A 22,626-nucleotide genomic window follows, 5' to 3' on the forward strand; every position below is an offset into this window, starting at 1 on the left:
CTGAAAAGTCAGATGGACTACATTTCCCAGAAAACCAAGCGAACGGTGTCATCAGCCAGGCACCGGTGGCGTGGGTTTCTCTTGTCAAACTAGACACTATTTCTTCTTTTTGAACAGTATAACTAATTACTTGCAGTTTTAGACAAAATGACGGTAGGTCCAATCTTTTAATTACTCGCAGTATGAAATGGTTTATGCTAGTTTTTTGTAAAAAAGAAAATTTCTGCCTTAGAGCATTAATTCAATGTGGCTGTTAGCAAAGTTAGCTAACATGAGCTGTTGAGACAATTACAGAAATAAAAAAAGTCTGACTCTGTTAAGCTGGATATTGCGGCTGTTATTGTTATGACATTCAGTTTGTGATTATTTGCTCGACGGTACATTTCAGGAGCGGAAAGGAACAGCAAAGCTGGACTTCCTGAGAAAGATTGAATTGGAAATCCAGGAGAAATGGGAGAGGGAGAGAACATTTGAGCAAGATGCACCGACAACAGTCGGGGAAAGTACAAAGTGAGTATCTTTTCAGTTTTCAAGAACAACTACGTGATCAGTTTTCTGAACAGTTTTACAGTATTTCTCAAATTGTTCCAGATAGAGAATATGCAACTGTAAGCCCATATATAAAGAAAGATTTCCAAAGATTTGCAGCACACTGGAATGTGAAAGTAGTTTCTGTAGAACTTCCTTGTAGAACTAAATATATTGTAATAGGTATGTAGTACATTTTTGTTGCTGAATCATGTTGTCTGATGTTGTTTCATAGTTCACACTACAATATTGGGAAAACCTGTTGGGTTGCAGCTAAATTGTTTGTTTGTTTTTTACCTTACCTTTTTTTTTACCTTCTAGTAAAAACAAGTACCTGGTCACCTTTCCCTATCCTTACATGAATGGCCGTTTGCACCTTGGCCATACATTCAGTTTTTCAAAATGTGAGGTAAGTTTAAAGGCAGACATCGACCTGAGTCACCACCTGTTGCAAATAAGTTAAGATTGAGAAATTTGATATGTGGTCTCTTACCGATTGTTGTTCATTTGTCTTCCTGCAGTTTGCTGTTGGTTACCAGTCTCTTAAGGGAAAGAAATGCCTCTTTCCATTCGGGTTGCACTGTACAGGAATGCCGATCAAAGTAAGTAATGTTGGGTTTGTTTTTTTATTCAGAAACTTTTCATAAGATTTCTAGGTGTCTATAATCTGACATAATCTTATCACTTTTCATCATATAAACATGCAATTACAGTTTGTTCTTATTGTCCCAAAATCAACTTTTAACATAACTGTTTTATGCTACTATCTATCTGTCATAATCCATCTCTCTTAAACAGATCTTTGTGTTTTTTCTGATATTTTTAATCAATAATTGTATCCATCAGGCCTGTGCAGACAAGCTGAAGAGAGAGATGGAGTTGTATGGAAACCCTCCACAGTTTCCAGAGGAGGAGGAAGAAGAGAAACAACAGCAAACAACATCTGATGAAATCATTATCAAGGACAAAGCAAAGGGCAAAAAGGTTAGGATCACAGGGCAGAAATGCTATTTTCAAAATGAATTTATTATACTTATGCTATTATGACAAAAGCTTGAGCTGTTTTTTTAAGGCCTTTATTACCCAGGACAGAATTTGCAGAGTTAAGATGAAAGCAGTACCATAAAATTTGGTTTGAAGGTGTAAAAAATTAGTCTGTTATCTAAGTAGTGTATGGCTTCATTTTTTCAGATAAAAGAAAGTTTGTTAACATTCTGCAATCTCTTTCTTGTTTCTTTGCCAGAGTAAAGCAATGGCCAAATCTGGATCCACCGCTTTCCAGTGGGACATCATGAGGTCTCTGGGCTTAACTGACCAGGAGATTGTCAAGTTTGCTGATGCTGAACACTGGCTGGATTACTTCCCTCCTTTGGCTGTCAAAGATCTCAAAGGGATGGGAGTCAAGGTGGCTTTCTCTGTTTGTTTGTTTTATCTGTCTGTGGTTTGATTAAAATTATTTTTAAGACTAAACTGCACATACCTTTTAAACATTCATGCAGTTTCATGTGGCAAAACATTGTAATTTTTAAATAAGAGACACAAAAAGTACAGTGACATTGATGCATCCATGTTTTCATGGCTAAAGGAAGGCACTGAATTTATTCAGTTGTGCTGACATGCTGTTATGTCATTACCTCATAGGTGGACTGGAGGCGTTCATTCATCACCACAGACGTGAACCCCTTCTACGACTCCTTTGTCAGGTGGCAGTTTGTTACTCTAAAAGAGAGGAAAAAGATCAAATTTGGTAAAAGGTGAGATGCTTTCAGGTTTTCTTGTCGTCTACCACAAGGTTTGGTTTTTTTAATGATATAGGGAAAAAATCATCATAGTTTATATATGACTGGTTTTTTTCAAGTGGCTTTCTTTCCCAATTCTGTTTAATTTGATGTCTTCCTTTTAGTCTTCTTTGAGTCTATTCTGAGTCTGTATATTCTGTTTATATTATTGAGTCTATATCGTGACTATTCTGAACTCCCCTGCAGGTATACTATCTACTGTCCCAAGGATGGACAGCCATGCATGGACCATGACAGACAGACAGGAGAGGTAGACGTCCTCAGCTTGACAGAAAAAATTATTTATTCTGAAACTGTAGTATTGTTTAAGATTAGGTACACCTCACTAGTGTCAGGGTTGGCCCCATCCATATTGACATGATAGCATCACATAGTTGCTGCAGATTTGTCAGAACAAGAACTAGCAGGAGTGGGGCCCCATGTGGTCTTCTGCTTCGTAGTTTCGATATGTTGTGCATCCAGAGATGTCCTTCTGTCTGTAACAAGGACTTATTTCAGTTGTTGTTGCTTTCCTATCAGGTCGAAGCAGTTTTCTACTTTTTGGATCATTCTGTCTTTAGAGATGTTTGTGTCATAAAAACCAAGTAGACTAATAACAGCAGCAACAACAATGCCACATTCAAAGTGACTTAATACCTAATAAAGTGACAATGTTGAGGTGTATTTAACCACAGATTTACTGCAGGAAATGCTTAAAAATGTTTGTTTTACTTATTTTACCACAAAACTTTCTTACAATTTAAATTGTAGTGATTGAGGAACTTTTATTTATCAAATTTTCTTCCTTAACATTTGTGCTTCACTTATAGGGAGTTGGACCTCAGGAATACACCCTGATCAAGATGAAGGTCGTTGAACCCTACACAGCAAAATTCAAATCCAAGGTCTTTTATAGCAGGTAACAAATACTTAATGCTGTACTTCCACAAAAAAGAAAACAAAACTTTCTTGGAGATGACAGGTTTACAAAGAAAGACTGATTTAATCCCCTTGAATATAACTGTCATCCTTTTTAAATCCTGTCACTAAGCCTTAGTTTCGGTACTTCCCACAGCGGTATGAAAGGCAAAAACATCTTCCTGGTGGCTGCTACACTTAGACCAGAGACCATGTTTGGTCAGACCAACTGCTGGGTGAGACCTGACATGAAGTATGTTGCTTTTGAGACAACCAGTGGGGACGTCTTCATCTCCACCAGAAGGGCTGCCAGGAATATGTCTTTCCAGGGCTTCACCAAGGAAAATGGAGTGGTGCCAGTAATAATGGAAGTACTGGGACAGGTACTACTTTTTTCATGTGCTGCTTCCAGCTACAGCAAATAAGTTCAGATCATTTAGATGGATTTATTTAATTTCAGTGGAATAAAAAATAAAATGCTATCTAATATTAAACCAGCAGTTCGTGTATCTAATTCAGTGGCTTTTTTTCTTTTTTTTGGTCTTTGTAGGATATCCTCGGCTGTGCCCTGAGTGCTCCTCTGACCTCCTATAACATCATCTATGCTCTCCCTATGCTCACCATCAAGGAGGATAAAGGTATGAGCCAAAATGCTAGGATTAGATTTGTAGCTTAAATTTCAGTACATTTTTGTTTTTGAGAAATTGTGCCTTTTCTTTTGAGGCAGAAATTTCTCACATTTAAGCATCATAGTTGTAGATGGACGCTGTTGCTGATTGCACTCAAAACAGCAGGAATATTCCTGAGGAGTGGCACCCTCCTCTCTTATGTACTTGGCAATCACAAGTAGGGCTGTTCGATATAACAATATATATCGGATGACGATATAAAAACGTCTATGTTTCATTTTACGCTATCGTTTGTTTCGTGGTGTCGCAAAATAAACTGTTTACTGTAATATTTTTTCATCGTTTTGATGGTCACTGTAGTGACTATATTAATTTCTTAAAGTTCTCTCTTTCTCTTATATTTAATATAAACACGCTACAGACGGACAAGCGCCTCTTTTTATGCGTTGTGGTTAGCAACAAGGATGGTAACACCATCGCGTGTCCGCTTGTTTATGTTCCACATAAACCTTTCACAATAAAGCTCAAGATCCTGTTGAGACTTTTCAAAATAAACTGAATCACGTGAAAGAGCAGATTATTTAAGGATGAGAAGAGAAAAGAGCCGCCAGGTGCTAAAAAAAATAAACCTTTAGACTCAAACGTTAGAACAGGCTTTTCCCCGCAGCACGCTGTGTAATAAATGCTCACAAAGAAAACGGCAGCCGTTACAACTTATGTCTAAAAATGTATAGTTTCATGCATCGGTTAAAACACTCGACTCCAGCTACATGACGCGCAGCTGGAAACACTTCACGCAAGTCGAGCTGCCCGAGATTCACAGAATTTACAGAAAATGTTACATTTTTGTGATTTATATCGTTATCGACGATAGAATTCTTATATCGGGATATGAGATTTTGGTCATAACGCACAGCCCTAATCACAAGTAGTTCTAAATAGTTCAGTTTTTCCATCTCTTGCTGTCTTCTGCACAGAATCTGACTGAAATTTGATTTATCCTCATTTATAACACTGTCTTATTTTGCTTGAGCTATATAGAAAAATTCTTGGGACTCAAAATAGCAGGACAAGGTCAAGGTAGAATTCAGAAGCATTGTTTGCAATGTCAAAGGATGGATGCTATAAGTTCTTGTTTCCCTCCAGCACATAACATTTGCAATCATTTAAAATCGACCTTATTGCAGAGTGTTTCTATTCTGTTAGAAGTCAGACTTCTCTATTTTTCTTGTCTGTGTTGCTCCAGGGTAGTAGTTTGTCTCTTTGTACTCATGTGTCCTATTGATGAATCTCTGTAGAGTTAGTAATAATTGGAATTTCTCAATGACTAAGTTGATATGTCACAATTTTAATAATAAATGCCCCCTGTGTCATCATGTTTCTGAGGGTTATGAAGGGTAAGGGAAAAGAATAAAAAACTGCATTATCATTTTATAGATTTTATGCATTGTTGTGTCTTTCCTGTCTGTCTTAGGTACTGGGGTTGTTACCAGTGTACCATCTGATGCTCCTGATGACATTGCTGCTCTCAGGGACATCAAGAAAAAACAGGTGATGATATAAACCTACGAAAAGGTCTTGAGCCATCCTGCATTTCTTTGTATTTTTCAAAGTTTTTCTTTGGATATTGACTTCTTTTGCACTCATTTTTTAATCCAGTCTTTTTGTCTGATCTGATCAAAGCGGAAAAAGGCACCTAACTCGAGGGATGAATAGTTTTGTGTCTACACATGACAGTCAACATATCGAAGAACTTTGTTACTTCAGGCATTTTTGATACTAGCAGCTTGTCAAAAAAACGAGTTTCTCGTGTTCTGAAAACACAAAAAATGCTAATGATTGAACAGTTTCACAGTCATAAAATATTATTTTTGTACCAACAAGGTGATTTACAATAAGCTTTTAGAGGAAAACATATCTGGACATGATGTGCAGTATGTTCTGAAATTAGCTTTTTGAGGAATCTGGACAAGTGGAGAACACAACAAGGAGTGGCAGTCCTAAAAATTATCTATAGCAGTTGAACATGATTTAAAAGTCATTTCTTTAAGAAATGTGAAAAACTACAGCAAAAACCTGACACAGGAAAGGTGGCTTTCAAGATTTTTAAAGAAAACAGGGAGAAAAGGCTGAGGTATGCCAAATTACACCACATGATGGAATCAGTGGCAGCAGGTCTTAGGAAGTGATTCATCCAAATTGGAATTTTGGTGTCAGGAGACAAATACAACAGAGAGTGTGAATAGCTGTAAATCTGTAAAACACGGTGGAGGCTCTGTCATGCATTCCAGCCAGTGATGTTGGTGATCTTGTTAAAACTGATGGAATGATGAATACAAAAAGTATCATGACATTTTAATCCACCAAAAAAACAAACAAACAAACAAAAAAACCCAGAAAGGTTTTTTTCTGTGGTAATGTCGTCATGTTTTAGGATGACCATGATCCCAGACACATTTCAGTAAATTAATCATGAATAAAACCAAGTGGAACGCCATCAGTCAAGTGATGGACTCCCCAGAGCCCGGAGCTCAACATTATTGAAACTGTGGGATCCAAAGAAGAGCTTTGAATGTCCTCCAAGAAGCCTGGAGAACTATTTGCAAAGGCTACTTAAAGAAACGACAAGAAAATTTGCCTAAGAGAGTTCAAGTTGCATTGAATAGCTCATTAGAATTGTGCAGACTCTGTTTTTGCCTTATCTGCTGTATTTCCATTTATGTGTACAGATGTATCAATAAATCACTACACTTATTTACCATTTCCATATCAGAATCAAAAGAAATATAAAGGTTCTGATACCATCCAGCAATAAGTTCAAGTGCGTAATATTTTAATTTGATGTTAGTTTTGTGGGCAAAATGTAGTCATTTCTTCTCACATCCTTTTTGTTGATGTCACTGTTCTTTCTTGGACTTGGAATAAAAGGCGCTGCGGGAGAAGTATGGAATTGAGGACAAGATGGTTCTGCCTTTTGAGCCGGTAAGCTGAACTAGTAAAGTCCATTCATTTTACTTATGCTGCACAAAATTCATGCATTCAGTGTCACCATGCAAAGTCATTGTGCTTTTATTTGTGTGCAGATCCCTATCATTGAGATTCCAGGATATGGCAACCTGTCTGCTCCTCTGGTGTGTGATGAGCTGAAGATTCAGAGCCAGAATGACAAGGAGAAACTGGCTGAAGCCAAGGAGAAGGTTTATCTGAAGGGATTTTATGAAGGGGTGAGTGCCATTAGCATTCAAAGCATCTATGTTAGTTAACAAAATGCGGTCTGTCTGCAAAAGCCCTGCAGGTATACGTTTTAGGTTTGAAGCTTGTATTGTTTATCTCCCAGGCACAAATCAAGTAGTTCGAAGCTTAAGGCTAGCCTAAATCATTCATCAACTGTCTGTGGATTTTTAGGTACCCTCAGGTAGTTTTCTTCTGTTTACCATCGTTAAACACTGAAGCAAGAAGAAGTTCTGTAACCATTTGTGAGGCATAGCTCATTTGCTGGTAAATCTTGTAAATAGTTCAAACAGTGCATCAGTGTGTTTGACTTTCTGCTAATAATCTTCTGTCCTAGATCATGCTTGTGGAAGGCTACAAGGGCCAGAAGGTCCAGGATGTCAAGAAGCCCATCCAGAAGATGATGGTTGAAAGGGTAAAAAAAATATTTGCAGAGTCACAAAAAGTTGTTTATTTATTTCTGTATTATTATTATTATTGACTCTATTTTCATGTATTCCAGGGAGAAGCCATGATCTACATGGAGCCAGAAAAGCAGGTCATGTCACGTTCAGCTGACGAGTGTGTGGTGGCTCTTTGTGACCAGTGGTGAGTGCTGCTGGAACTGTAAAATAAAGTTATAATTGTTGGTGTTTGATACTTTGAATTACAAAGTGACAAAAAGTTAACAGCTGGTTAAGTTTAAACTAGTTTCAGTCATTCTGGTCATGAAACTCTTGTAATTTTAACTTTTTAAAAACATTTTTAGTGTTTACTGTCTTCAATAAGCCTTATGCAAATATTATTTGTTTATCCCACAGGTATTTGGATTATGGGGATGCTGAGTGGAAGCAGCAGGCCAACGAAGCCCTGAAGTCATTGGAAACGTAAGATCTCTGATGCAATTGATTTGCATTATATATCAAATTTGTCTTTTCTAGTGTTTTTGTGGGGGATCTTGTAAAGGTTCAGAACACCAATTTATTATTTGCCTATAAGCTTTATGCTGGAAATAAAATGTTTCAGTCCAAAGTCTTGTCTAATTCATGTTTTGTTTTGTTTTTATGTTTCATTTTGCAACACCATACAGATTTTGTGAGGAGACCAGAAGAAACTTTGAGGCAACATTGGACTGGCTGCAGGAGCATGCCTGCTCACGTACCTATGGTCTTGGTAGGTGGTTTCTGTGTGTGTGTGTGTGTGTGTGTGTGTGTGTGTGTTCAGTAAATATTTATACGGTAACTAACCATCACTCTTATTTATCTTTAGCTTTTCTGGCACTTTTAAGATCATGATTGTCTAATTGGAAACAGTTTTTTTTATATAAAGATTTGAACTTGTATTTGAGCGATGCTCTTGGTCTATAGATGGAGACAAAGGACTAATGATTGGACACCTAGCAACACTCCATCTCTGATGGTTTTTATAAGAATAGATGCAGACTGAAGGCCAGCTGGCATTCAGCGCAGGACACTGCAGTACAGTCTAGGCTAGCTGTAAACTGTTCCTCACTGTATAAATCTCTCCACATGTTTTAAGAATAAAAAACACAAAGTCTATCCAGTCATTTTACCAGACAATTAGCCTGTAAGACGTTTAACATTGTCACCAACCTGAGTTTAGCTGATCTCAGGCTGCTTAAATAGTTGATCTTTTGTAAATTCTTCTAAACAGGGATTCCAAAATCCTAAAAATCTAATCTGTGGAAAAAAGTGTCAAACTATTTGTGTGAAAGCACAAGTTACTTTGGTGTCTGGTTTGATTTGGTTTATTTGACAACAGAGTTACATTTCGGCTTGTGTACAGAAGATCACACAGTAAAGCCAAGACTTTGTTCTACATTTCCTCAATATTTGGCACCAGTGTGTACAGTTTGACAAGAAAACATTGTTTTAAAACAGATGAGATGTCGGTTGTCATAAAATGAATAATTTTGGTTTTCTTTCTCCTTCGTGTGTGTGTGTGTGTGTGTGTGTGTGTGTGTGTGTGTGTGTGTGTGTGTGTGTGTGTGTGTGTGTGTGTGTGTGTGTGTGTACATCCCCTGGTTACCATAGGAACGCGGCTGCCTTGGGACGAGCAGTGGCTGATTGAGTCCCTGTCAGACTCCACCATCTACATGGCTTACTACACCGTAGCCCACCTTCTGCAGGGAGGTGTGCTTAACGGCCAAGGAGAGTCACCACTGGGAATCAAGTATGGATGCATCACATGCATGTGCACACAAATATGCAGAAATCAGTAATTCCAAATCATTGTTCATTTAAGTCTCATCCCTTCTTTTGCACTAAAATAAATGTCAAATTAAAATGAAGCATGTACAGTCAGCTATTGAATTATATAAAATGCACACAGTCACACCAAGCATTCAATTTCTTCTTTTCACCTCACTTGAACACAATAAGTCTCTGTTTCTAGCCTCATTTATGTCTTTTCTCTTTTTTTCTCTACCACAGGCCAGAGCAGATGACTAGAGAGGTGTGGGACTTCATCTTCTTTAAGACTTCTCCGTTCCCTAAGACCAACATCCCTAAAGAGCATCTGCAGAGGCTTAGAAGGGAGTTTGAGTACTGGTACCCCGTGGATGTCCGTGTATCTGGCAAAGATCTGGTGCCCAACCATTTGTCATATTATCTGTACAACCATGTGGCCATGTGGCCCAAAGACAAGTAAGTTTGCCCACTGGACTGACCAGAACAAAAAAAGAGGACAGGAATGAGGGGCGACAAACAAAATTTCGAACCTCCAGCTATCAGCTTTGAATGACACTCTTATCATGCTACAAAAATGATGTTCTCTAGTCTAATTGTGACATTTTTTTCACATCCACTTAGCTGATATTCCATAAAAATGTGATTGACAGTTAAATGAATATTTTTGGCAAGTGTGCCCAACACAACAAGCATCTCTAAAGAGCTCTAATTAACACATTATATCCCATTAGTTTAATACATGCAAAAGTAAGTGTGTAAAAACATTTCAGCAGTTCACGACTGGTACACTGGTCTAATTCTTGGCTTAGATGAGTAACTTTTTGGAGTTTCTAGTGGTTGCCATGGAAACAGTCCTTTTGAGTCTGTTTTATACCCTTATTTGATGTCACTCTTGGCTCGGACTCACTGGATTTGATCTTATTTTGCCGTAGTTTCCGTAACTCTTTCTGTATTTATGTACATAAGTTAAAATAAGTTTTGGGTTTTTTTTTTTTTTTTACATTATGTTACGGTGACACTACAGTAAGGTGAGATGACAATAATTCAGATTCAGTAATAGAATATTTATAATTATGTCAGGTACTATATGCCTTTTTTAAGGTTTTGGTAATGTTGCATTATCAGAATGTGATAATACTGTGCTTTTTACCATTTAAGATGTAAATCAATAATCACAATACAGTGTAATGTTATCAGTGTCATAATGATGTTTTTTAACATACTGCCAATCTTCCTTTTGTTTTGCTGAATTTTTTTTTTTTTAATAAACTGAGCTCAGCTTTGCATTTGGGTAAACTTCCCTATGATAATGGCAGTAATGATGAAAATAACAAGATAACACTAAAAAAAATATTTTTTTTTCTCTCTCTTTTTTTTCTTTTTTACAGCGGGAAGTGGCCACAAGCAGTGCGAGCTAATGGACATCTGCTCCTCAACTCTGAAAAGGTATGTGAAGTATTAAGCTGTATGTATTACTTTAAAATCATTTAATTTGCTATTAGGTTATAACCCTGTAAGTTTAGGACCCTGTACCATGCCCCAAGTCTAACATACCCCATATATAAACAAACAAGGATATTTTGTTGCCATGATACCAGGTCTCTCTTGGAAATGAGATTTTTAATCTCAATGAGATTTTTTTTTACCTGGATAAATGAAGGACTAATAAAAAAATATCTTTCTGTTATTGCAGTTTAGTCAGTTTAGTCAAGCAGGTCACATGAAGCAGTTTATCATCTCACTAAAATAACACAGGGTTTCCCAATCTAGCTAAGTGCTTGTTGTCATGAAAGGATTGGCCTTGAGAGCCTCTGACCACTCTACCTTGACCACTAATGCTCATCATAGAAATACAAAGATATTAGATACAATAGAAAAATTTTAGACTCTGCTACTCTCTACGCACAGAGGTCCCCCCCGTTAGAACTGCCTTCACAGTCCAGGAAAGCTAGGGCTAAAGTTACCTGGTTAACATGAAATCTCGCTTTCTTTCTGGTTTCATTTGATGGGATCTTTTGTGTTCCTTGACTGACCGACAGATTTTAAACATAACAGCCAAACATTTCTCAAATAAGCTTTAAGTTCTGAATGGTTTTAGGAATGCCATTTTCTGTTTTTTCTGCTGATTCTATTTTGTAGTTGGGTTCTTTTGTGGTTTTAAACACAGAAAGACTGTGTGGGTGGGCAGACCTGAAAGATTGCGGCTGCTAACATCTGTTTCTTTTATCGACCAGATGTCCAAATCAACTGGAAATTTCCTCACTCTCAGCCAAGCCATTGACAAGTTTTCAGCAGACGGTATAATCAGTTTCTTCTTGATTTATCTCTCCTTCTGTCTTTTTTATTTCTTTCCCTCTTCATAGTTTTCTTCTCAATGGCGCTTTCATCTTACCATGAAACCTGGGAGAAAACACTTCAGGTGTACATTTGGAACAGATTTCAACTGTGTTTTCCCAGTGCATGGGCTGTTATGGATGATTATATTGTTAACATCTCTTATCCCCTGGTGATGGTGTTTAGAAAATGAACCCATTTTGATAAGATAGATGAGGTTTTGATGTTGAGTATTATGAGTTGTTGTATTTGTCAGGTCAGTCAGTGGACTGTAAGTAAGACATTTCTGTATAATTATGTAATATGCACACTTTAAAATAGAGAATGCATGATGTTCTCAATATCAGTGTGTGTTCTAAGATGAGAAGCTTTTAATTAGTGTTCAACATTTTGTTTTGTTGTTGCAAAAGAATTGCCTCTATCATTCATGTATTATGTATTTACAGATGTATTATATTCAAGGAATGCGGTTTCAAAAGATAAAAAGCAAATAAAATATTTAGAAGAATATAAGAGGAAGATAAATTGTGTTTTTAGAAATGGCTGGAAAGTGAGAACATTACAACTTATATGTTTGGTATAATGTTGATTATCCACAGGGAATTGAAGACTTGTGTTTTTCCTCTCTATATGTTTACTTTTTTCCTTTATGTTAGCGATGGATAGATGGATAATTTCCACCTTCTTTTTTTTTTTTTAATATATCTTCAGTGAGCTGAAGAATAGATGGATAGTTCATGCTTCTATAGAAGATATCCTGCTGTGGGAGGAAACAGCTTCATGGTCTGCCAGCAGATAGACACATAAAGTTGTTCCTGTCTTAAAGCTGGGAGGGATGTCTGCTGAATAACTGACGTTTTCTCAAGCTTTGGAATTTTCCACAGAGCCTCTGTACTTCACCTTTTGTTGAACTATTTTGCAGAATAGAAAAAAAGTGCTGTGTTCATTGTATATCCTGAATAGAGGATTCAGATAATTGGATATTAAACTGGAGCAAATTACAAAGGCAGTTGCGTTTGTGAGAGTGACCGTATATCAGTTTTACATCTATTATATTGTACCTGTACATTCTGCTGTTTTAACACATGTTCTCATTTCCATTCTCAGGTATGCGTCTGGCTCTAGCGGATGCTGGAGACACAGTGGAGGATGCTAACTTTGTAGAGACCATGGCTGATGCTGGCATCCTGCGCCTCTACACCTGGGTGGAATGGGTGAAGGAGATGATTGCCAACCAGAACAACCTGAGGACGGGACCTGCAGACACCTTTAATGATCGGGTTTTTTCCAGGTAGTCTGAGGATTTAAAAGTGTCTGGAATGAAAAGGATTTACAAGTTCTGAAATTTATTGAATTTCAGCCTTGATAAAGCAAAAGAATCCACAGCTATGTCTGCATTAATAAATGTAAGGCGAAAGCCTGATTGTGGTTAAATGTTTTGAAAGTACATTTTTAAAAAATAATTTTCTTTCCTGTTTAGTGAGATGAATTCAGGCATCCTGAAGACAGAGCAGCACTATGAGAGGATGATGTACAAGGAGGCTTTGAAAAGTGGCTTTTTCGAATTTCAGGTAAATTAAATTGATAAAATTCCACCTCTGAGAGTCCTTAATTATTTGATGAGATCATATAAGAGACAATGTAGCATGATTTCAAGTACCCATAATCTACAACAGTAGTAGAGCATTTAGATTCCAGATACTGCGGTCATCGTTAAATCAGTAGAAGAGACTGACTCGAGTTTCGCTGATGAACCTTGTGTTGTTTTATTGTGTGTATTTAGGCAGCCAAAGATAAGTATCGGGAGCTGGCCATCGAAGGCATGCACAGAGACCTTGTCTTCCAGTTCATAGAAAGGCAAACTCTGCTGCTGGCCCCCATCTGCCCGCACCTTTGTGAATACACTTGGGGTCTGCTTGGCAAGGTAAGAAACACATGGATTTAGCGTCGTATTCCTGTTTTCAGGCTCTGAGTTGGCTCTGTGCTCTGACTTGACTCATATCTAACTTCTCCTTTCTGTCCTTAGTTCTTATCTGTCTTGTATATTTTAGAGTAAAACAGGAATACAGTCAAAAGAAACATTTTAACATCCAGTGTTTGTTTGTATTCATGAGTAGAATTGGGATCAAGGAGCTGAAAGCTACAGCTTTAGGTAGACCTCTGGGTAGCTCTGGGCCCGCTGCTTATTACCTGTGTGAAATGGTTACTGACTTTCTCACTGTTGATGTACATATCCACCGGGAGCATATCTTCGCACTATGGATCTTTTTCTCACTGCAGCATGAAGCAAATGCACACACAGGTGCACACTTCAAATAGCACAGGGAGACAAATATATTTTTAACACTCAAATTTATGAATATGAAGGAGTGCAGCTGTGATGGAAATGGGTTTTTGGCTGTCGCTAGGCAACAAAAAAAGCCCCAACACCAGTATGTTCTCCAGTCATGTGTTCACTACCACTAACTAAAGAGCTAAGAGGCACTCGGTACACAGAGAACTTACACATGCCACTGTTATGATACCATTGTGACCTCTGGTTGTGTAGTTATGATAACACTAAAGTTTGTGTAGCAGTCACCAAAACCAATGCTACCCAAATGCTTCACAGAAACACAGAGTAAGAGAACAAACTAGGAGAAAATTTAAAAAGAAATTACTAATCAATTTAGCATAGGCCGTGCAAGATTTAACTGCAATTTCAAAATTGGAATAAGATACAGTGTGATTCCAATTGTAATGAATAACTTCAAATTAACATACAAATCTAAAAGTAAAAAGAAAACGATGGAGTTAAAAATGTCAAAAGAAATCAAATCTATACTAAAATGTATATTTTATAGAAAGCCTTACATATGAGCTTTTTTTTTTCTTTTTCCAGAAAGCTTTTTTTTTTTTTTTTTTTTGTAAATAAATGATTAATAAGAAAACACTAATGAGGCAAGCCAGATTTCCTGGGCAGGGCTAACAGCAAACACTTGATTGCCTTTTTGTCTTTAAACTTGAGGAGGGAACAATTAACAGGTTTCTACTTGAGGATCTGAGGCTGTGTACTACTTGGTATGAGAACAGCAGTCCCAGCAGATATTCTGGAGCTGGGCCCAGCCATGAAAGTTTTTAAAAGTTTACACTGCTCACTAAGTGACTGTTTTTTCTTCTCTATTTCTGCTTGACAGACTGGCTCTCTGATGAAGGCATCATGGCCTGTGGCTGGGCCCGTGGACGAGGTTCTGATTCGTTCCTCTCAATATTTGATGGAAACTGCTCACGACCTTCGTCTTCGCCTCAAAGCCTACATGCTTCCGCCTAAAAGCAAGGTAAGATATGAAGTTGTCTGTACACTTTGCCTTCGTGGATATGCTGTAACTTTTGAGTTGCAACATAAAACAGACTGATGTAACTCTACAGCAGCATCCTATATCCTTTCTGATACACTTGCGAGCTTATGTCTGTGTTCACAGCAGGAAAGCCAGTCTATTGTTTGTTAACAGTTCCGCACTTCAATAAGTGGCTGTAGGCAGCTTAGAGAAAAGCAAAACAAGTATTGACAACATCTAAGACAGGCAATATCTCAGGTTTCCAGGCCCCCGTTATTGATTTACTGGAAATGCTTTGTTGCCATTGAGGTAGGATTGGAAAGATGATGGGAAAAGAGAAGAAAAAGGAGAAAGGAAAAGGTTTTTTTTTTCTTTTTCTTTTTTAAATATAGTTATTTTTTCATACCATAAGCGTTCTCAGCAGCAACATCTATGTTGTTAGCATGTGAGTTCTAAATCTGCCCAGAAAAGGGGATTTGTGAGTATGTACAAAAAATTAAAAATATAATAAAACCAAAAAGTAATAAAACCAAAAAAAAAAAATAAATTTGGTAACCTGGCCAGGGTATACTCCACCTCTCACCTTATGATGGCTGGGATAGGCTCCAGGCCCCCTAAACCCCACCCCCACGTAGAAAATATGGAATATTTTATCAAGTAACATACAGTAAAATCATTTCCCACAGCCGCATATATCCAGTATTTTCCCATTATAGAATAATACCTGTGCAACTTTTTACATACTGTGACAATATAATATGAAGGTACATTTGTGAAAACAAACATACAGTGCAATTGTCAGCTGTCATGTAATACAAGTTCACAGATCATTATGTCTGCTAAAGAACAAACACACACACACACACACACACACAACAGCTTTTTTGTTTGTTTGGCTTTTTTCCTTGAATAATCCAAACCCTGTTGGAATCTGATTGAGGCCACCTTGTTTTGTGGACCTGATGTATGAATAAACAAGATGAATGTGAAAGGCTTCTTATAAACACAAACATTAATCCTGTTTTCCTTCCAACAGAAAGGTGACTCCAAGCCTCCAGCCAAGCCCTCCCACTGCACCATCTACGTGGCCAAAAGCTACCCTCCATGGCAGCACAGTGCCTTATCCCTGCTCGGCAAGCACTACAAGGTAGGGAACGAACACACAAAGCCCAACATTATTCACAGCATTAGGTTTGAAGATTTATTGTTTGCTGAAGAACTGCAGGTCTGCCTAGTGGTGCAATAATATGCTTATTTCTGTAAATCAGTAATTTCAGAATTAAATGATTATGTAATTGAATTCTTTCAGTTTCTCTGTGTCTTCCTATCGATGCTCCTGTTTGTTTAAGTTTATTAATTGTTTCTTTTTTTCTTTTTCTGTTCCTGTTTGTATGTCTAGACCAACAACGGGGTCCTTCCGGACAACAAAGTGATAGCGAGTGAACTAGGCGCTCTGCCAGAACTGAAGAAATACATGAAGAGAGTCATGCCTTTTGTAGCCATGATCAAGGTAAAAATATTGAAAGGCCAACATTAATGTTTCACTATGAAGACGTACACAGCCCACTCTCCACCAATGATCATAAACCATTTTGTCATCTTTACACATAGATGGAATTTTCCAGAGATGTTTTTTCACTTGTGATTTCCTTTTTAATAAGTCTCTTACACAACAGCCAACCCATAAGTTGACTGTTTTTTCACACTGATCAACTTCTGATTGGTGGAAAGTCTTCCCTGATAATTTGTTGGGAAGATTGGAGTTGAAAAGCTATTTTCTTTTTTTTTCTTTTTCTTTTTTTCTTTAGTGCTTTGTGTTAAACAATAACAAAACTGTAGACAATACAATGAAAAATTTGAACAAGTGTTACACTGACATTACAGAGAAATTTCAGGAATACTTGTTCTGCACAGTTTAACGTGTTTATTGATTGAAAAGAACACAAAACACTTTTGATGGGCTGTGTCAACCACTTTCCATTTATTTTCAGCATCCACAAAAATTCTGTTCACTGTCTCGGCCGCAGGTCTGCATGTCTTAATTTACAATTTTCATCCCCACCTTTCATGTTACAAAAACGTTTCTAAAAGCAGTAGCCACCAGATGATACAAATATCACAAATAACATTATGCCTGCAGTTGCTGTTTCTGTTATATAAAGCTACATATTCACTCAAGATCAAGTGGTGCTAATAAATGATCAGAAGCATTGTTGCTTATTAAAATTTTAGAAGCCACATCTCTTGTGCTCTGGGCTTTGTTCAGGTTTCGCTCTTTCACTGCAGTGATCAAAAAGAATGAAGCTAATAAATAGTCATGATGAGCTTTGTATTCATCCACCGTCTGTCTCTCAAGCTGGTCTTGTATCTTTCATGTTGATTTATCTCCCTGCGTTATTTGTTTGTTTTTAACTTTTTTGGCTCATAAACATTTGTTTCTTGATAATCTTGTGGTGGTGGCATCAACATAGCAATGAACTTTGTGTGCGCGCTGTATTATAAACGAAAGCACGATTGCCTCAGTAATGAGATGAATTTTTATATTTCCAAATATCTCAGCTTCTGTGTAAAATTATACCAAGGAAATCCTCTGCACTTCCTCAATGGAGTTATTATTCATTGCCTTGTTGATCATTCGCGATGATAGCTCTGATTCTTATCATGTACGATGGGATCTTCTTTTTTTCTTTAGGAGAACCTGGAGAAGAATGGACCCAGAGTTTTGGATTTGGAGCTGGAATTTGATGAGCGAGCAGTTCTCATGGAGAACCTGGTCTACTTGACTAATTCTTTGGAGGTAAGCTTTATGATCCAACCTTTACCCCACGTTGTTGGTGTCTAAAATTTGTTGGACAACAACTGTGCAGCAAAGTGTGCAGAACTTTGGTTCAGTGTGTCTTCACATAAATGTCAAACTCGCACAGAGATGCTTTAAAGCTGAGTTTTACTCCCTTTGCAGAAGTAAGTTGAGGAAATCCTGAGCTCAGTTCTCTGCAGAAAATCCCCTTAATACCACTGTCTGCACAAAAGCTTAGCCTAGGCGGGGAAAAAGGGGGGGGGAAAAAAAGCCCAAAGTCCCCAGGATACTTCTGCAAAACCAGCAGATTTAACCACAGAAAAGGAAAATTGCACTTAATGTACATCAAAGCAAAAGCTCGGCTTAAATTCTCATGTTTCTGATAGATCATAGCTAAAGATAAGTTTATGACAAGGAAGACATAATGAAATGAAATACGCTGTATCATGTAGGACTAAAAAAGCGTGATACATTACCTTACTCACAAACCAACTCTAAGAAGTGGGTTAACTGGTGTGGCTTGAAATAGGCTTGTAGATCATAGGACAGATGAGGAGAGAAGCACTTTGTCTGTTGCCATTTGTGGTCTTCTTTAAAGACCCAAGTACAAACTAGTCTCCCATTACTGTAGCATGGTTAGTATGCCCAGCATTTGCCAGTGTGCATACCAAACGCACCTGTAAACATACTCCCTGTGGACTACACTGCTGAGCTGATTATCTTTTTTCCCCTCCATCGTTTCTCTTTGACAGTTGGAGCAGATTGACATCTTGTTTGCTTCTGAGGCTGATGACAAAGTGAAGGAGGACTGTTGCCCAGGGAAACCGTTCAGTGTTTTCAGATCAGAGGTAAATACTTTTCAATGCTTATTAGCTTTGGCCAGACTTGCGTGTTAGAGGATCACTTTTAGCTTTTTTTCCTCACTAACACGTTTGTCCACAGTTTTCATATGTTCTTTATGGCTGTGCTCATTTTACTGACCTATTTCATTTTGTGCAGCAGCCAGTGATGAACAAAGAAATTTATTTTATTTATACTCATATCAAAAAGCCAGTTTTGCATTTTTCTTTTCTCCTCGTTTTTTAATCCCCGTAGCCTGGAGTTTCTGTGTCCTTGGTCAACCCTCAGCCGTGCAATGGCATGTTTTCTACAAAGGTTGACATCCGACAGGGGGACAGCAGAGACAGCATCGTCCGCAGGCTAGCCAAGGTCAACAGACTCATTAAAGGTTAGTAAGACAAAAATAAATAAAGCCAAAATGACTTTTAGTGACTAAATCAAGAGGATAAAAGTATTTGCTCAGTTTAGTTGAAAGCATTTGGGTTCAGTTAACCAACATCATGCGATGTTCAACACACATTTGTCTTATATCTTTCTTCTATCTTTCTGACCCATCTTTTCTACTCTTCCCCAGCCTGTTGTAATCATATAGGAGTGGGGAAGGTTTGAGTGACAGAGTGAATTGACTGGGCCAGTGTGATGGGTATGAAACCATACCTCAGGTTTTAAATGTCCCCAGGTACACAGTGGCCTTAACATTTGTGAAAAGTTTAGAATAACATGACTGAATAACTGAGCTAGAAGGGCCTTTATCACAGGGGGTTAAATATACAGTGGGGAAAATAATTTCTTGGTCCCCTGCTGAATTTGTAAGTTTACTCACTTACAAAGAAATAAACAATCTCTAATTTTATGAAAATTTCATTTTAATAAAGAGAGACAATACCAACCCAAGCTTTACATAAATTACATAAAAGTGATAAATTGATTTGCATGTCATTGTGTGAAATAAGTATTTGATCTCCAAGCCAAACATGATTTAGTACTTAGTGGAGAAACCCTTGTTTGTAAGCACAGCGGTAAGATGTTTCTTGTAGTTGGTCACGAGGTTTGCACACATCTCAGGAGGGAGTTTGGCCCACTCCTCTTTACAGAAAGTCTCTAAATCATTTAGGTTTCTTGGGTGGTGCTTGGTAACTTGAATTTTCAGCAGCTCACTCCATAGATTTACTATAGGACTGAGATCTGAAGGCTGGTTAGGTCACATGACCTTAATGTGCTTCTTCATTAGCCACTCCTTAGTTGCCTTGGTGGTATGTTTTGGGTCACTGTCATGCTGGAAGACCCAGCGTGGGGGAAGGAGGTTTGCATCCAAGATTTTACAGTTCATGACCTCATGTGCCTTCTGGAGCACGGGGACTTTGCAGGCGCAGCAAGATTTCAATCCATTACGGCGTAGTGTGTTGCCAATGGTATTCTTGGTGACTGTGGTCCCAACTTCCTTCATGTCATTAACAACTTTGCTGAGCAAAGTAGCATTGGGATGATCCACCACCTCGCTCTCTTTCTTTCACTCTCTTTCAGCTATTTAGACAGCCTCAGTGTCTCTGCACAAAGACACTTACTGTAGAGCGTTCATTTACCTTCGCTTCAGTCATCTTTAATTCCAAGCTAATTTATGTGAGCTCTCTGATGACAGCTGACAGCCATATCATGCCGTTAAAACTGTGGCAAATATCTCTGCCAGTGTGTTGCTAACACAACAACCACCAGCCATCCTTCATCAAATTTGTGCGAACCGCTTGAGAAAGCTTTCCGCTGTGATTGCACCACCAGGCACTCTGCCTTTTGAGAGGTTCTGCTTCTGCTGTTTCCATATTGTCTTTTATGTTTGGCTTTAGTTTTGTGTTATGCTTTCAGATTTGAAAAGAAAAACTGAATAATGTTGGCTTAGAACAGTTCAATATATGACCCAATTTTCTTTGTAGCCTGTTTTCTTTCACTTCTCTGTTCTCTGCCTGTAATGTCTCATCTCAATTTTTTTTTTCTGTGTATCTCAGTGAAGTCTCTCTTTCTTTTCATTTTTCCATCCTGCTTCTTCTTTTATATTCTCCAATTTCCCCAATCTCAAGCATAGCTTTCTGTACTGGTTTATCTATCCCACCTCCAGTACTTCTGCATTTCTCAGTTGTTTTGTTTCCCATGTTTCTTGTCTGTTTTGCCTCACCTCTGTCTCCTTCCACTTTCACTCCACCAGATCTGTCCAGAGTCAAGTTGATGAGGTATGAGGACCCTTTGCTCGGCCCTCGCCGGCTGCCTGTCCTGGGACAGGAGGAACAAGGCAAACTGCTCATCTCCAACAAATCTGTGTTCAACATCAATCTGGAGGAGAAGAAGGTCACTCTGGCTGACAACGGCCTAACTGTAGACATTGGCGACACTCTGGTTTATCTGGTTCATTAGAATAACATTGAACACACACACACACACACACACACACACACACACACACACACACACACACAGAGGTGAGGGGGCATGTTCAGTAGTTGTTGAGCTTTGTTGAAGATTCAAATGCATCAAGAAATGTTACAGCAAAACAACTCATTTTGATTTAAAGCATCAGGGCAGCAACTCAAAGCTGTATCTGTTTTATAATTGATATTTCTGTTTGTAAACTGATGAGTGTGACATCAGGAAATTCTGAAACTTGCTGGACCTAAAATGATGGCTTCTGTCTTCTTTTCTTTAAAACAAATTCTATATTTGTAGTACATCCACATCTGCCTCTGGGCTATCCCTCTGGTACAGTTTTCTCCTTAAGAAGTCAGTATTGCAAAACAGTTATAACAAAATACTGCAAACTTATCCTAAAAGTTTTGACCTTTTTTGTCATGGTTGCAATCAAGGACAGCACTAGAATTTGTCATCTGTTTTGCAGGACTCAGGAACTCAGTCAGCGGTGTCCATATTAAAATCGTCTGTAGAGTTTATTCTCGTCACAGAAAACCACTGTTTTGATGTATGTTTATGTTGTGAGACTGCTCCTGCATCCTCCAGAATGCCTGATGGTTTCATACAGAGGGTAACGTGCCTTGTGTTGTTTTATACATCCAAGGTGAGGCGCATCGTTCCCTTATGTTTGTCAGCCTGTCAGACAGCATTCCTGTTTTCTAGCTGTGGATGGTGCTTGTCTGGCTTTTCCAGATGAATAATAAAACCTATGAAACATTAAACCTCTGTGGTGTTTGTCTCCCTCTAACCCCTATGCTGGCAGTTGCGCAATAAAACAAAATATGTTTACTTAAGATTTATACTTATGGGCATGTTTGAGATCTCTGTGCTTTTCACACCTCTGTTAGCTTCTACTCCATCACATCTCACAGGGAGCTAAAGTGTTAGTGTTAGTCAAGTGTTAAAATTAAGATTCATGAGTTAAATCTAGATGTCTATAGTGAAAGGTTAGAGGTCATTTGAGGAGTAAAGCAGCCTGGATCCAACTACTGTACAGCCAATATCTCTTCTGTTAATTCACCAAATCTTTGTTCTAAAACAAAATATAAACACACTGTGCATGAGGTTACTCTACCTCTTTGTCAGAATCAACCAACAATCTTGCAGCTGAAAAATTGAGTCTGAGAGTCTCATGTTAAAATGTCAAACGTGCAATATTTGGGGAAAAAAAATCTTTTTTACAGCCTGATGGAAATAGATTTGATTGACAGGTCTCCCAGCACACCATCCAAGGTGTTTGTCAGGCCTGAAAACTGCTCTCACTGCATTTGTGCTTTTGGTCCCTTTTGGAACATTTTTAATGGAATTAACCTCCACAGGCTGCTCATATTTAATGCTTTCACAATATAGTCCAGAGCTTTTTAAAGTGAAAATGGTGAGAAAATTCAATTGGAATTCAATATTTATCACCATTATAATAATTGAACTCTATGCTCGCTGATTGCAAAAATCCTCACAACTATCAATAATGAACAAAAATTGCTTATTGCGAGTAAATCTGTGCACTCAACGCAGTAACAGGACATCTTGCATGTGTGGAACTTGTAAATACATTTCCCACTCTAATATTATGACCTCCCTCAACCACTCTGTTGAGTTCTGCTCTCAGTA

The 22,626-nt window shown here is 38.1% G+C and overlaps 1 protein-coding gene across 2 annotated transcripts; it reads left to right on the top strand.

Moving 5' to 3' along the window:
- Window positions 1-13: 13 nt before the first annotated feature.
- Window positions 14-21,737, top strand: lars1b (leucyl-tRNA synthetase 1b). Of its 2 annotated transcripts, XM_080307220.1 has the most exons (33): window positions 14-153; window positions 389-510; window positions 850-937; window positions 1,050-1,130; window positions 1,375-1,512; window positions 1,772-1,933; window positions 2,170-2,282; window positions 2,514-2,577; window positions 3,137-3,225; window positions 3,382-3,607; window positions 3,775-3,862; window positions 5,328-5,404; window positions 6,782-6,835; window positions 6,937-7,077; window positions 7,422-7,499; window positions 7,587-7,672; window positions 7,885-7,950; window positions 8,154-8,236; window positions 9,118-9,256; window positions 9,517-9,729; window positions 10,662-10,719; window positions 11,508-11,571; window positions 12,715-12,898; window positions 13,088-13,178; window positions 13,391-13,531; window positions 14,784-14,924; window positions 15,961-16,071; window positions 16,324-16,434; window positions 17,617-17,721; window positions 18,474-18,569; window positions 18,817-18,949; window positions 20,759-20,975; window positions 21,008-21,226. In XM_080307220.1, the coding sequence occupies exons 1-32, from the start codon at window positions 148-150 to the stop codon at window positions 20,962-20,964; spliced, it is 3,555 nt and encodes a 1,184-aa protein (XP_080163346.1). In that variant the 5' UTR covers window positions 14-147; the 3' UTR covers window positions 20,965-20,975; window positions 21,008-21,226. The 2 variants fall into 2 exon arrangements, with proteins under 2 accessions (XP_080163346.1, XP_026037203.1); XM_026181418.2 differs by having other exon boundaries at window positions 20,759-21,737.
- The last annotated feature ends 889 nt before the right edge of the window (window positions 21,738-22,626 follow it).

The sequence above is a fragment of the Astatotilapia calliptera genome, chromosome 10 (assembly GCF_964374335.1).
Source record: "Astatotilapia calliptera chromosome 10, fAstCal68.1, whole genome shotgun sequence".
Classification (NCBI taxonomy): domain Eukaryota; kingdom Metazoa; phylum Chordata; class Actinopteri; order Cichliformes; family Cichlidae; genus Astatotilapia; species Astatotilapia calliptera.

Bases quoted from the DNA above. Each gene is read 5' to 3' on its own strand.
- lars1b (XM_026181418.2), top strand. The intron at 11,572-12,714 runs GTATAATCAGTT...TTCCATTCTCAG, and splicing joins TGACAAGTTTTCAGCAGACG to GTATGCGTCTGGCTCTAGCG. The intron at 13,179-13,390 runs GTAAATTAAATT...GTGTGTATTTAG, and splicing joins GTGGCTTTTTCGAATTTCAG to GCAGCCAAAGATAAGTATCG.